Source organism: Phragmites australis, chromosome 1 (genome assembly GCF_958298935.1).
Source record: "Phragmites australis chromosome 1, lpPhrAust1.1, whole genome shotgun sequence".
In the NCBI taxonomy this organism is placed as follows: Eukaryota; Viridiplantae; Streptophyta; class Magnoliopsida; order Poales; family Poaceae; genus Phragmites; species Phragmites australis.
Genome location: NC_084921.1, coordinates 29,296,018 through 29,311,968, shown reverse-complemented (window position 1 = coordinate 29,311,968; position 15,951 = coordinate 29,296,018). Strand labels below are relative to the sequence as shown.

At 47.2% G+C, this 15,951-nt stretch overlaps 1 protein-coding gene across 1 annotated transcript; it reads right to left on the bottom strand.

The window, feature by feature from the left end:
* Nucleotides 1-10,490: 10,490 nt before the first annotated feature.
* On the bottom strand, nt 10,491-14,381 carry LOC133914571 (protein indeterminate-domain 7-like). Its single transcript, XM_062357656.1, has 3 exons — nt 13,381-14,381; nt 12,845-13,247; nt 10,491-11,666 (listed from the first exon to the last, which is right to left on the bottom strand). The coding sequence occupies exons 1-3, from the start codon at nt 13,550-13,552 to the stop codon at nt 10,838-10,840; spliced, it is 1,404 nt and encodes a 467-aa protein (XP_062213640.1). The 5' UTR covers nt 13,553-14,381; the 3' UTR covers nt 10,491-10,837.
* Nucleotides 14,382-15,951: the final 1,570 nt, after the last annotated feature.

Below are 15,951 nucleotides of genomic sequence, written 5' to 3'. Positions count from 1 at the left end.
CGGAGAAATTTCGATCGTGGGTTGCTTCGAAGTTGTCCACATTGTAAAGAATTTCTTTTTACGGAATCCTTGCCTCTATGGCAAATTAATTACGATCGATTTATGAATGTCTGTAATCCTTAAAAAAAAAGCCGAAGTGCTGCTCGACCTAAAAGAAGGCGGTGCACCTCTCGGCTAAGTCGAGGGCTAAGAGTGTTTGCCCCGCACCGAAGGAGAAACAAAGCTTCGAAAAAAAAAGCTAAAGTGCTGCTCGACCTAAAAGAAAGCTGCGCACCTCTCGACTAAGTCGGGGGCTAAGAGTGCCTGACCCTGCACCGAAGGAGAACCAAACCTTCAAAAAAAAAGCTAAAGTGCTGCTCAGCCTGAAAGAAGGCTGTGCACCTCTCGGCTAAGTTGGGGGCTAAGAGTGCCTGCCCCCGCACCGAAGGAGAAACAAACCTTCGAAAGAAAAAAAAAGCTGAAGTGCTGCTCGACCTAAAAGAAGGCTGCGCATCTCTCGGCTAAGTCAGGGGCTAAGAGTGCCTGCCCTCGCATAGAAGGAGAAACAAACCTTCGGAAGAAAAATAGCAATTACAACACGAAACCAAGTTATGCACTACCGGTCCATTAAGAGCAAAGTCTTCACTGTCGAAGGACCCTATGGCTTCAAAGTCAGGGGGGGGGACTGTGTTTCCCGAAAGATGCTTTGCGTACATTGCTGCCGAAGGTCCCTACGCTTCAAGATCGGGGGGACGGTGTTTTCCGAATGATGCTTCACTTACGTTGTTGCCGAAGGTCCCTATGGCTTCAAAGTCGGGGGGTGGGGGGACGACATTTTTCGAATGATGCTTCGCTTGCGTCGCTGCTGAAGGTCCCTAAGGCTTTAAAGTCAGGGCGGGAAGGCGTTGCCAAAATCACACTTTGTGCATGGTGCTGCCGAAGACCAACTTGATAAGCACAAGTATAATACCAAAACATAGTAATCATCTCAACATCCTTTATTCCGCAAAATCATCAACATCGGGATCAACAAAATCCTTATACCATCGGCTAAAGCCAAATTAAAAGGCTATGCCTTCACTGGCATGAAAAGGCAACGTTGGATCCAATGGGGATCCAACGTAAGAAGATGAACTAGTGGACGAAGAAGATACATGCGGAGTGCTCCCGCCTTCGGTATGTCGCACTATTTGCGTAGAAGGCCCCCGACGGTAACAAAGGCAGGAGCCCACCGTTATCGTCTTCTAGCTCGGGCTTCGGGTCGACGAGAATATGCGGAGCCTCAATGTCTCCGCGCGCAATCCGACGGGACTCACGCTCAGCCCTACGGGTATCTAAAATTGAAGGGCTAAAAGACTTCCAAAATGCTTTGGATCTGGCATTCATTGTGTCATAGGCCCTAAACTTCGCCCTCCAATACCTCTCAAAATAGATAGCTGGATGGCGGTGGTGGAAGGAGTCCCAGCAAGACCAAGACATGAAAAAATTATCCCGCATCATAGTGATGGGAGCAGCGTCTTCGGCTACCTGCGTATTGTCCGAGGGGAGGACATGCGCAGTGAGCGAAGATAGTCAAAACATTTAACAACAAACAAAAATTGTATATATTACAGAATGCCTCAGTCGATAACAAAATCTTCAAAACCCAACACGACGCTTCACACTTTTTTGTCACACCTTCCCAGGTTCTTCGGCCGCCGCGGTCACCTTCGCCTGCAGGAAAAAGGTTCAATGAATGCACAGACAGCGAAAATCCTGACCCTAAAAAAAAAATACAAAACACGTACTCGCTGGCGATTGATTTTCGCTTTCCGGAGGGCGAGCTCACGGCCATGTTTACACCAATAATTAGTGGTGAATAACAGCGCCGTAGCCTTCGACGCCCTCGACACGACCAAAGTTGACATATCCGTTGGGTAGCAGAAGGTGTGTTTTGAAGTGCGATGTGATGGTCATAGCCGGTCATTTCAATTGACTACACTAAACTACGGGCTGAGACCATGGCACAGAAGTTGCCATACAACTGGGCTGTAGGCAAAAGGCTTCCGCTGGTTTTGGTGATCCATCTTATAAGTCCACCCAGCCCGACAATATCAAGCGTTGGAGGTAGGGTCGAAGCACCGATCCCGTCAAAGGTATTGCTAATGGCTTTGCAGGCTGCAACAGCCTTCGGCTCCAGCTCTCCAAGCACAATGAGGGCGTCTTCGGATAGCGCCTTTGCCTTGCCCAGCTCTTCGTGTAGCCGCTGCGTTTTAGCTATTTCAGCGGTGCAGAGTGCTTGCAGCTCCGAAACTTGAGCTTCGTATGCCATTAAATTTTGCTGGAGGCACGTGACCTCTTCCTCACCTTTCTGTTTGCCTGAGTGAAGGGAGCTCACTTCCTTTTCAAGCTACTGCAGGCGTAGCTCAGCTTCCCTTGCTCAGCGTGCGAATTCACATTTTTGGGCTTCGGCCTTTTCCGCCCGGGCCTGAAACATGTCCCTCCGCGCCTTTGCATTCCTTGCGCAGGCTTCGAAATTCTCTGCCTGCTTGCGCTGAGCGTGCAAGATAAGCATAGCCTGCGACAACGCGCGGGTATGAGAACGAGTAACAAAGGAAACAATGCGGCGTGATAATAAATAAATAAACATAATAAAATATATACAAATACCTTCGCAATGGCCACGTCTGAAGCGTCGATGTGTTCGGCAGCAGGCGTTCGCGCGAGGGAAATCTCAAGCTCGAGTAGAACGAAGGTGCTAAAAATCTTCTTCGCATCACTAACCTCCCCCGAGCTTGGCTCAAACGATGAAATCTTGAACGCTTCGGCTTCAATAGCCTTTGCGTCGATTAAGCTGCCGTGACTCATAAGCCCCTTCCCGCCGCAGCGGGGCATGGGTGGCAAAGACTCCTCTTCCATTCCTGTGGCTCTGTGGCCACCGGATGACTTGTCAAAGGAGGAACTCGAGGACAAAGAGGAGGACGACGAGTCGGCTACCGCCTCAATATTCTCGGCCCCTTCGACCTCAGTTTCCCCTGCCACTAGCTCAGCGGTTGTATGCGGATCCGAAGGCTCCTCCTCGTCGTTGCTAAGGATTAATGTGGGAAGGTTCACGCGCGTGCAAAAGGACAACTTCGGCGAAGAGGAGCGGGGTCCTGTGTGCCCTCCGAGGGCTCTTGTCGAATGGGTACAGCTCGGAGGGCCAGTGAACCCTCGGGAGTCAATTCCTCGCAAAGGTCGTCGAAGGCCACTTCGCGAGGTCTCTTCCTTAGAGCGAGTGCTTTCTTCTTTTTGCCCCCTTGCGGCGAGGGATTCACATTTCTTTGCTTCCTCTGGCTACCAGCGGAAGGTTCTGTCCTTGTAGGCAAGACCCCGAAACTCAAAAATCCGGTTGAGCCATCAGCTGAGACCTTGCTCAGTGCATAGTTGGGCTTCGCCCTGGTTGAACTTCCTGAGCAGCATCATGGCCTTGTCCTCGATTTCGGCCACCGTTAGGTCTGCCACAGAGCAAGAAGTGTAAGCAAATGACAGCCATGATGCACGTAGGAATGTGATAAAAGACAATACCTATGAAACCTTGCAGAGCAGGGTGGGGACGGCAGAGCCCCTCCGGCCCTTTGTCTCCAAATTTCGGGATGCTCCAGTCCCAGCCGAGGGGCTATACTCTAGCTACCACGAACTCTTCTACAAGATCGCAAGTTGACAGATACTTCGCACACTTGGCAAAGTCCTCAAGTGCCAGCCTTTGAGAGGCCTTCAATTGCACATCGGGGGAGCGGTTCCCCTTCACTTCTTCACATTTGGAAACATGAAAATCTTCCTGGTCCACTTTGTGGTAGAACCACCACTGTGTCCAGTCCTTCGGCCACTTATTTTTGTATACCACAGCTGGTGTGTTCAGGCCAGCACGATAAGTAAAGTTTAAGCATCCATAATGGGCTTCACTCTGCACGATCTGGGCGAAGACCGGCTTTGGTTGGTGGTGAAGCCAGTGGGCGGCGGTGAAGGCCGTGGCTGACACCTTCGCTCCTTTGGAACGGGCCGTCCAGCGAACAGGCCAAGCCGTACAATAGCATTTGGCGTGAGCTGATGCAAGTAGACTTCAAACAAATTCAAAACCTTCGAGACCATCTCATCACATGGAAAGCGGAGACCTGCACGGAAGTAGTCGACGAAGACGATAGCTTCGTCATCTTCAGGCTCCGACGTCTCATGGCTCCCCGGGAGCCTAACCTTTGAGACATCACTAATCAAGCCCTCCTTTAAAAGCCCAACTAGTACCTCATCATCCACCTTAGACTGTCCGATCCAGTAGGTCTTTGGGCAGTTTGCCTTGACCTTCGGAGCCATCGTGCTGAGCTTCGGAAGCTAAGAGACTGCGAGAGACTTCGTATGAGAGCTACGGCTTCAGCGAGTTCACGCGATAAAAATTAAACCACCGCGTGGAGCATATTTATAGCTGTGAAAACAGGGGGTAATGGCGGTTAAAACGAGACACGTCGAAAGTTGAACCATAGCCGTAAAAGATGTTTCGGTATGCAGCGAAGACATTTAACGTCCTTGATCCGGTGGTTGTCCAGGGGCATGATGGTCATACCAACAAAAATACAAAAAAATAACAATAGTCAAAATGAACAACATGAGGGGGCAATCTGCTAAAAAGTTAACCTAGCCCCCGGGGGCCTTCGACGGGCCAAAGGGGACGGTGTTGAGCTATATCATCCAATTTACAGGCTCAGCCCCTCGAAGATGAACCTTACCTGTAGGGGGCTACTGTTGGGGGATGATCTCCCGTACCCCTTCGGATGGCAAGTCGAAGTCCATCGGTAGCTGAGCACTGATGAATGTTGCAGTTGTGTTTCAGGAAGTGCAGCCGAAAGCTCTGGTAGGCTTTCGGTCAAAGGTCGAAGGTCGATCCGTGACTTCACCTGCCAGCGTAGGCGAAGGCTCTGGCGTGCCTTCGACCGAAGGCTGAAGGTCGACCCGTGGCACTGAGGGTCAGGATAGGCGAAGATCCTAGCGAACCGTTGGGTGGAGGCCTAAGGTCGACCCACGGCGCCGGGGGTCAGGATAGGCGAAGATACCTAAATATCATGGTAATTTTTCTAATTCATTAAAAATCAACCATAAATATGCTCATACCTAAAGTTTCTATATTGGAGCTTGCTAATTAATTAACATATAAAAACTATAATTGGAGCTTACTATATACCTTAATATAATGGCTAATTTTTGAATTCATTAAAAAACAAAAATAAATATGCTCATACATATAGCTAATGTATATAAATAATAAAGAAACTTTCCACCATAAGCTACTAATTGAAGCTTCCATATCATACATGAGGTATAATTGCATCTACATTTTCTCAAAATATCATGGTCATAGGTTCATCTCCATCATTTCAAAATCTAGAGCAATTTAGCAAATAAAATTCAACTAGAAATTGATTGGAGATGAAGTTACATACCTTGGAACACCTAGGGCATGAGGATTCCTCAAAATTTTGAAGCCACCAAGAACTTGGTGACAAAAATGGCCACCACCGAGCAAGAACAAACCTCCCCTCTGTTGTGCTCGAGATTGGGAAAGGTGAGGACAACTTTTATATAGCTGAGACATCACTGCCGGCTTAAGCTATCTACTTATGATAGTTATCACTACCGGTTCATAAGCAACGATGACTGATTCTTCCCGCACGGCTTATGAACCGGCAGTGATGCCCTATCACTACCGGCCCATTAGGAGCCGACAGTGATGGGCTGGCATAAAAGGCTAGTTTTGTAGTAGTGATATGGTTTATAATGTTTTGAGATCGTAATATGTCCAGAAGGCCGCCTGGGAGCAAAATTGGAGATGGAAGTGAAGTGAATCGAGGGCGTCCTAAGAGGGGGGGGGGTGGGTGAATTAGGACACTTAAAACTATTGGCTCCAAAACTTTCACAAGATAAGCCTATCTAAATTTCTATCTAAATGTGCTCTAAGATTATCTAATGTGTCTACTTCTATAACTCATAAGGATTGCAAGGTAAATTGCAAGAATGTAAATGTGGAAATGTAAATGAGGTAGAGAGACAAACTCAGCATGAGGGATTTTTATGCTGTGGTATCGGTGGCACACAAGTCACTCATAGTCCCGTTGGAGCTCCACAAAGGATATGCTCCCAGTCGCCAAGTCTCTTCCGATCACGGCTCTTGAGATACCAAGTCAGCAAGACAAGGCCTCAAGCACGATGAGTCACCAAGCCACCAAGGAGAGGTCTCACCACTAACCTCTCTTCCAATCACTTGTACGCCGTCTTCACTTCAGAGCTTTAGTCACAAAGACAAGGGCCTCCGCGTCCCTGCACAATCCTCTTGTCGCCGCTCCACACCAAGTCGGAGGGTCAACAAGTTACCGCCGAGTCACAAAAACTCCAAGGTGTCGGCGTACCTCTCGGTACACTTTTGGATCACTCCTTGATCCACACTTTAGGTTGCAGCACCTTGCAACTCTTCTCTCTAGGCCTATAAGCACTAATCACTCACTAATGATGTGCTTAATCACCTTGGATGAACACTTTATGCTTTTGGATGGCTTGGATGTCATCTTAGGTGTACAAGGATTTCTCTGGACTCCAGCACCTTTAAATGACTGAGTGGAGGGGTATAAATAGGCTCAACTCCGTGAACTAGTCGTTGCTCCAACGGTCACATTCTTTTTGTACTCATTGGATGGTTCGGCGTGTGCAACATTACACGCACCGGACTATCCGATGTGTACTCTCTAAAAACTAGCCGTTGAAACTCCACTCAGAGTTCTTCTGAACACCGGATTGTCCGGTGTAATCTTCAATCCATCACCGGACTATCCGATGAGTTTTCCTAACCCAGACCGCGCCAAACTTCTTCTCTACACAAAATACTCTAGTGTACACTGTCTTCATCACCGAACCTTCTGGTGTGTAGAACTTCTTCTTTTCTGGGTTTTCCACACACTCTGTTAAATACTCCGGTGAAGCTTCCAGTGTGCATCACTTTTGGTCACCGGACCATCCGGTGGCTTACAATCTATTTCCTTCGAAAATACCAAGCTTCTATTAAATAGTCTGGTGAGTACAATTTCCTTAATACCGGACCATCTAGTGAGAACAAATCTTCTGGAAATTCTCCAATTCACTCAAACTTTGCCCCGGCTACGGTGGCTTCTTCATGTATTGCATCCATGAGATCTACTAACTTATATTCTTGACAAAATATGTTAGTCCCATTGACTATATTGTCATTAATCACCAAAATCACAATCATGGTCTAAAAGGGCCATTTTCGCTACAGGAGGGACTAGGGACACACATAAGGTTTTTACACCAATACGTCTGAAATATTTACATACAGACGATTCTTAGTAGCAGATACGTTAAATTTGCTCTCAAATGCAGTATGTGTCACATGACACATACAATTATTTATGAACTCCATCTCAAACCATAATCAAGACAAAGATGGTTTCTACAATCCCTGTCGGAAATCATCTTAGAGACACAGATGGTTTCTACAATATCCGCCTGAAACCATCTCAGAGACATAGATGGTTATGCAAAAAAACCCATCTATGACAGTATATACACAAAGATGGTTATGATAGTAAATTCATCTGTGATACTTGTGAACTTGACAGTTATGTAGCCATATTACAAACGTAATTGTTAATCAGACCCATCTGTGTGTACTTATATTACAGATAGAGTGATAGCCATCTGTGACAAGAGCGAAAACACATACACTTATGCATAGACGGAAATGAAACCCGTCTATGATAGGGTTTAACAACCGTCTGTGATGACTTGATCTGAGGTAGTGAATATTCTTATAGTTTGCAACTAATTTTCCCCTTTTCAAAAAGTTGCCCGAACCTTAGAAGAAGAGTTTAATGTAGCAAAAATTATATTATGGGATGCACACTTGATAAAGTACTAAGGGGAGAGTGATATATATGCATCGATCTATACCGATGTAAAAGATCACAAGTTTTTTTTCTCTATTTTCTATACAGATCATGCTTGCAAATAGTAGCGATTTAGTGATGATACGACATTGTAGAGCCAAAATAATGGCCGGCGTCAAAATATTTTGCCCAATAGAGCCCAACCCAATGGAAATATATATAAAAGAGAAGTACACACTACAACAGAATTGGTCATCCGTACCGGATCATCAGTACCGGTTCGTAACATCCTGCGCTCTATCATTTATTGAGCTAAGTTGAACCAGCACTGATACTCAGTATCAGTGTCGGTTCTTAATAGAAACCAACGCTGAAACTTGCTTCGGACCCGAGATTTTGATACACTCTCATTTTGGCTCATGGCGCTTACGTCCAGCTCGACCATAACCACTTGCTCTATCTCTTTATCTATTCGTTATCCACACAAAACCGGACCTCACCCATCTCTTCATCTAGCCTCTCTCTTCCTCCCCTAATCCCATCCAAATCCTCCATGGATCCACCCTGTTCCTCTCCAAAATAGGAGCGGTTCGCGGAGCTGCTCAGGGACGGGATCTTCAACGCTAACGACGAGGCATGGTGCATGCAGCAGGGCCACCATGGTGGAGATGCACTCGGCGGGGATGGAGCCGGTTGCCCAGAGGAGTTGAGGCGGCGGGAAGCCAGACAGTGGCGAACCGAGGTCACAGCAGGGTTCGCTAGCGATGATCACGACTGAGTGGCGGCGGTGGTAGCGAGGGAAGTTGGCTTCCGGCCTCCCGGCGTGGCATGTGCGTGCCGTGCATGCGGTGGATGAGCACCCTCCATGTGCGTTTCGTTCACACCATCGAGCTCCTCGGTGGCTATAAGCATGAGTCAAACAGCCTCCGCTTCATTTCCTCACTTCCACAGCATCGAAATCTATTATCCACACAAACATTTCTTAGTAATCTTGGATCATTTTTTTTCATGATTAACCCGCTTGCTTCTCTGGGTACACAGGGGTGGCCGAGCGGAGGTGAAGAATGGGGCACTGCAATGTGTGTGCTAGTGTGGATGTATGCTTCTTATGCTGCGATGTGTGTGCTAGTGTGGATGTATACGATCTATATGATATTGTTTAGAGAATAAAATTACGAGTACATGTTCTTGTGTGTTCTTGTGGATGCATGCGATATGTATGTTCTTGTTCTTGTGCTAGTGTTGATGTATGTGATTTATATGATATTTGTGTGTTTTTAGTTCCGTTCTGTGAATTGGTCGGTGACTCGTCGGATCGGGGCAGCGATGATGGCGGCAAAAGTTGGCTCGAAATCAAGTCGGCTCGTTTATTTTTTTTAGCTTTGGAAATCTTTTCAGTGCCAATTGATAATAGTGGATCGACATTGATAATATTTTTGAATCATCACTAATAAGTCTTTCTGTAATAGTGACACCAGATGCGTCGTATGATGCGTGTGCTCCCAAAACTGAGCTACTGCGTGCCGATGCTTCTTTGTTCTCTTGTTAATGCGTGTGCTCTCTATGTTGCTTCTTTGTTCAAACTGAACTGCTGCAAGCTGCATGCGCTCTACAAACTACTTGCAACTTTGAGTTTATTCGTTATTATAGTGTTGAAGTTGAACTTAAAAGACCATATTTGTTTCCTTTATTTTTTGCAAGGATCTGTCTACTTTTATTGATAATGTTGCATTGTGATTGCTACAATAAATTTCATACTTTCATGAATTACTTTTGTAGAATAATTCTATAATCAATCTTATATTTCATCAACACATTTTGTGTGTTGATTACAAATCTAGACTATGCAAAATGATTTTAAAACAAAATTAAAATTATATTTTTAATTTGCATCCTTGATGTATATACATGAACCCTAGCGTCCAGGTGTCAATTCCATCTATCCGATCAACCGGATCCAATTGATGTTTAGTCATGCTTTCCTTTAACAAACAATAGCATTAGGATCATGCATGGCGCGCATTAATTTTAACTAATATATAAGTTTTCAATATTTTCCCTGGAGGAAGTAATTCAGATTACAGAATTGGAAATAAAATATTTAATTGGGTACAATGGTTAAAAACAAGGGCATTTTCTTTTTTGAGATGGAACAAGGGCAGTTTGCAGGCAAGAAGCTACAAGGCATCTGCACCTCTCTCTCTCTATATATTCCATTCTTTTACTCCAGCATCTTGCATGGAATAATGCCTGCCATGCCCATGACCAATAGGTCCAATACCTTATCACGGGCGAACAGTACCCAGCACTGCCCAGTACGTGGACTGATTGCACGACACAGTACACAGACAGGCACACATATGTAGTATCGATAAACAAAAATAAATATATCAGGCAAACAAGGCACCTACTAGTCTACAGTATACACAATGCCATGCACCTTCTCATATGATATCACCAAATTGGTTCCAAAAAATATCATATCACCAAAAACTAGCTAGTCAGCTGTTCTATAGACATGCAGAGTAATATGTCATACAATGAAAAATATGGGTTTTAAGTTCAAGATAAGAAAGGAAAATAAAAAAACATAATTAACAAAAGAGATGATGCATGCATGTAGTATATATTATTACTGTCACAGCTTTGGTTTTCCCTTGATTCGAGCTTCGTTTACAGTTGGTCTCTCCAACCCCAAACCCAAAAAATTACACACTCCCTGCGTGCTGTATTGTCCATCGAGAGTTTGAAACCTTCAACAGGTCGATCCGTCGTTTGCGTGCTTAACTTTCAAGACCATAAGATGATAGCATGAACAGAAGCAACAGAAGAAAGAGAGATTCTCCAGCTCAAAAGGCATGGTGCATTAGCTAACTAGTAGAAAGCACTGGCCCTAGCCAAGGTTGGTCACTGATGACGGCTGATGAGAGGAAGAAGAAAGTAGCTAGCTATGGCTATTGGCTACCCATGCCATGCCATGGCTCTTTGCTGCTTTGCTGCTGCTGCTGCTGCGCCTGTGCATGTTGCTGTGGCTCGTAGCAGCCCAGGTCGGTGTTGCCGTTCACGGCACCCATGCACGACGAGTCGAAGCCGGCGAGGCCGAGGATGTCGCGGTGCGAGAAGGAGCGCAGCCCCAGGAAGTCCCTCGTCATGCCATCGCCTCCCCTGCCGGCTCCGTCCTCGCCGCCGCGGCCGTGGGAGGCGGTTCTTGCGAGTCCGCCCATGCTCTCGTCCAGCTGGGCGTTCAGGCCCGGGAGGCCGAGCCCGAAGGTGGCGCTGCCGGGCGCGCTCGTCGCGGCGCCTGCCATCTGGGTGTAGTGCGCGCCCGCGCCCGCGGCGCCGGCGCCGCCTATGGTCGCGCCCATCTGCGCGGCCTTCTGTAGCAGCGCCGTGGCCGACAGGTGCGCGGAGGCCGCGGGCTGCTGCTGCTGCTGCGGTGGTGGCGGCGCGGACGTTGCCGAGCTCTGCGCGGCGTTGCAGAACGGCTGCAGCAGCGGGTGGCTTTGGTGGTCGTAGGGCATCGTCGGCCACGGCGGCATCTCCGTCTTCATGGCGTAGTTGCAGTGCTGCGGCACCTGCTGCTGGTGCTGCATGACCTCCTGGTGGTGTTCCTGGAGCGCGGCGAGCTCCTTGTGCTGCATCACCTGCAGCGGCAGCGGTGGCGAGAAGAACAGCGGGTGGTGCGCCGGCGCGGCTGTGGCCATGGCGTTGAGGCCGATGACCTTGGCGTTCTCCTCGGTGAGCGCGTCGCAGAAGGCGCGGTGCGTGATGAAGCTATCCCGCCTGCATGCGATGCAACGAAGAAAAAGAAAATCAAATCGTTACCCTCATGGGCTGCACAACGGATCAGAAATCAGAAGCGAAAGCTACTGTAAAAGCAAAGCTTCCTCCCGTTTAATCTTGTACACCTGCCATTGCTGCTATGCTATGCTGCCGTGTGACTGGTGTTGGAAGAGAAAGAATGGAATCAGAGAGGACCGATGGAACAAGTGACAAGAGACAGAGGGACGGCAGTATACGAAATTAGTCATAGAGGGCAGTATTATGCATTGGGAGGAGTAAGATGGAGAGGCAGCTCAGCTCTGCAAAGAGAGAGATTTATTCACATGTCTGAGTTTTCCCCCTCGCTCTACCTCCTCGTGATCGAGGGTCTCTTTTCCTTGTCCTATACCCATAGCTTTGCTGTTTGTTTGCTCTCTCTCTCCACACAATACAGACACAAACATGCGCACAAGCTAAGCTAAACTAGCTAAGTACCACTAGCACACCCTTATTGCCATTGGGTTCTGCACCATGAAGGCAGAGCCAGCTTCTGAATCCTCATCCATGGCCAGAACGAAAAGAAAAGAGAAAAGGAAGCCTCAAAAGTGGTCTATCTTTCTTTCCATTGGACACATGATGCCTTTGCCTTGCCTTCCAAATCTTAGTGTACAGTATCAGCAGCTAGTGCAGTAGTGTATCAGCCTCGCTAGCCTGACACAATATTCGCTTCTATAATAAAATGCCATAGTAATCTGGTGCATCCTTCAATCCTAGTTCCCACATAATAATGTACATTCCTCTCAATCAAGCATCAAGAGCACTTTTATGAGCTAATCACATGACTTCGATCTTATCTCTCATCACCTATTCCATTCGCAGCTCCTCATCACACCCTCCGAATGAGAAAGAAGAGAGGACCAAGGTAACAGAACAGGTTGGACCAGAGCACACTTGAGCTGAGTCAGCTGCAACCTGCATGCTCACTGCTACTTGTCTTCACCCGATATCAGCCCAGAGAATCAGCAAGAACTGAACCATACTAGTACTAGAATTGCAAGTTGTCAGAACACACATGCTGTGCAACAAACTTGCTTGGCCATGGGATTCTATTATATTGGTTCTTGGTTCAGCTGGAACCGGCTGCAATGGATCATCGATTGGGGGGGGGGGGGGGGGGATGGAGAGAGACCGGGCCGGACCTGGAGAAGATGGTGCCGCAGTCGCACTTGTACTCTCTGGTGCCGCAGATCTTGGAGTGCGCCTTCCAGTCGGAGTGGACGGCGTACTTCTTGGAGCACTTGTCGCACTTCCACTTCTTCTCGCCGTGCTTGCGGAAGAAGTGCTTCTTGATCCCGGTGAGGTCGCCCAGCGCGCGGGCGGGGTCGTGGTGCACGCACGAGGCCTCCGGGCACACGTACACCTTCTTGCGCTGCACCTCCTTACCCGTGCCGCGCTGCTTCAGCTTCCACGGCAGGTTGTGCCCGCGCCGGTGCAGCTGCAGGTTCTGGTCCCGCTGGAACCCCTTCCCGCAGATCTCGCACACGAACCGGTTCGTCGCCATCAGCGTCGCCGGCGAAAGCGCCACCACCTCCGAGTCAGGATCTGACATCCATAAAAAAAAAAAAGAGAACGAGAGATACCAGTGATCATTTGGTTTCTTGGAGCTAGCTCATCACGGAAGAAGCAAGAGCACATGAGTCAAGAAGGCAAAGGGACGAACTCATCGTCCACATACCGGGGTTCCCGGGGAGGCTCCGCTTGCGCTTGTTGCCGGAGGCCGCCGGCGCCGGGGGAGGAGGCGGGTTGGGGCCGCCGGACGCGGATGAGGTGAGGTTGGACATGCTGCTCTCCTGATCTGCCGCTTCTGCTTGTTCCTGCAAGAGCTGCTGCTGCTGCTGCTGAAACATAAGTGGGCTGAAGCGAAATTGAAGGGTTTGGCCTGATCTTGCACTTGTATGTATGTAGTATATATATCTAGCTAGCTAGGGAATCTATGTAGCTGAAGCCTTCAAGGGCTGGCGATAAATCTATCTGCTGACTTGCTGAGAGACATCAACTCAAGAATGGAGGAGGATGATGGGGCAAGGCTACGACAAAGGGGTACGAGAGGAGTTCTGCTTCTGCAGGCTCCCAGGCAGGCAGCTCAGCAGCTCAGGGAATAACAAGGAACAGCAAGCAACACAGGAATCAAGGAAGGCAGGGGACAAACAAGGAGGAAACTGGGTGGTCAGTGACTGGAAAGCAATTCCAGATTCTTTCCCTCCTCCTCCTCTCTCTCCCCTGCTGTCTTCTTGCTTCTCTCTCCACTCCTCTCCTTCTCTGCACTTGATCAGCAGCAGCTATCTATCTATCTATCTATCTATCTAGAGTTGGCAGAAGCCGTGCACAGCGAGGGAGGCAGGGAGGGGAAAGGATAGGCTGGAGAGAGGCAGCAATCGTGGCCGACGACACGAGAGAGAAAAAGGAGGGGGGAAGAGGAACAGTGTCCGCAGGCGGAGAAGCAAAGGGGAAGAAGGTCAGTGACACCAAAACCAAGCCAAGCATTATCTGCCACAGCTTACTTTAGGGGAGAGAAGAGAAGAGAGAGAGCCAGAAAGATAAAAAGGTTAGATCAGCAGCTCAGCCTCCCTCCATGCTTGCCCTCCCACAGAAACAAAGCAAAAAATAAAAGACAAATCTTTTTCTTTCTCTGAGCAACCTGTTCCGTACGCTTGTCAAGAAGAGTGATTCCAAAAATTTATATAACCATGAACAGCAGAACTGCAGCAGTAGATGGACTAGTAGTTGTATAGCACTGTGAGTATAGCTCGGAGACGAGGAGCAGGCGTTTTTCAATTCCAATTCCCATCTCAGTCACCGGTCACACTCCTACTCTTCTAGCAAGGCAATGTTACACTGATGCTGAGCTTTCTTGTCTTTTCCCATGTCTCATTGTAAATGCAGTAGCAGATAATACTTTCTCTCCCCACCCGCTCTCTGATCGATCCCTCCTTTTCTTTATGTACCCTGTACACCTACCCGGTTGGTACACCACAGATCAATCCTCTCCACTCGCTCACTACAAATTACTGGTGTTTTCACATAGTTTTGAGAAAAAATCCTGGGCCTGCATGTATATATATCTAATATAATAGTGCATAGTAATACTCCTGCTACATATGATAATGTACACGTACCAACCCTAGTGCATGCATGTCAGTATACATGTTTGCGTACAATGTGATTACTTTATCTTTTTTTTCTTTTATTCTTTTAATGGTGGGTCACCATGGGGCCATGCATATCATGGATGGCCATAATTCAAAAATATAATTCCTATCATGTCATGGACCAGTTTGTCCATGGGTTTGAGAGCTGCATGCTTGTATTGCTTGCAAGGCCCACAGTTGATCCTACTCAAGCTTAGTTTTTAATTTATTTTCTCATTAGGTGATGAGATGGAGCATTAAGTAAACCCCCTCTTTTCTGTTCTGTTTGAGATGAAGTACATCACAGAATGACGAGGTTTCCAGCGACCTGAACTCTGGAACCTAGGGAAGTCCTAGGATTGTCTGTGCGTATATAATGCATGCAAGCATATGGGAGCCAAACAAACAAGGAAAAACACCTCTCCAGAGCAAAAGAAAAGTTTGCTAATAACAATGGTTCAGCTTACTCAAGTTTTTTTTTTTTTTTTGCTTTGTTCACATAACAGGCCATGCATGCAACAGTGTGGTACGTAGCAGTGGTAGAAAAAGAAATATAAATAATTCTCTGTGTGCCACTTAATGTTAACAAATTATTGATTTGTTATTAAAAAATCATATTCTCTTCTATATCATCAAATATTTTTTTCTTCCCCTACGTGTCATCGCTGTCGTGATGGAGATAATGATGACACACAGGGGATGAAAAAACTTAATTTTTCATCCCTTGCGTTTCACTATCGTCATCTCTATTATGATGGCAATGATATTTAGGAGATGAAAAAACTAAATTGATAATACAGATATGGCCATGATTTTTTTAATAATAAGCCGATAATTTTATTAATCAGTGGCATAAATGAAATTACTTCAAAAAATAGCAGCAGTAGAACCAGCTACACCAACACTGCTATAGTGGGTTGGCCATGCAATGCAAGGCGAGGCAGGACCTGAGAATTTGGTGCCTTAAAAGATAGACGTATTTTCCAAACTTAGCTAGTGAACTTCACGTGACACAACAATAGCAAGGTGGCCACTGTACTTTTTTTACTGCATGTAAATTTTGTGGTGCCCCCAATCACCCATGCGAGGCAGCAACCGCAGCAAAATGAATTTTCTTA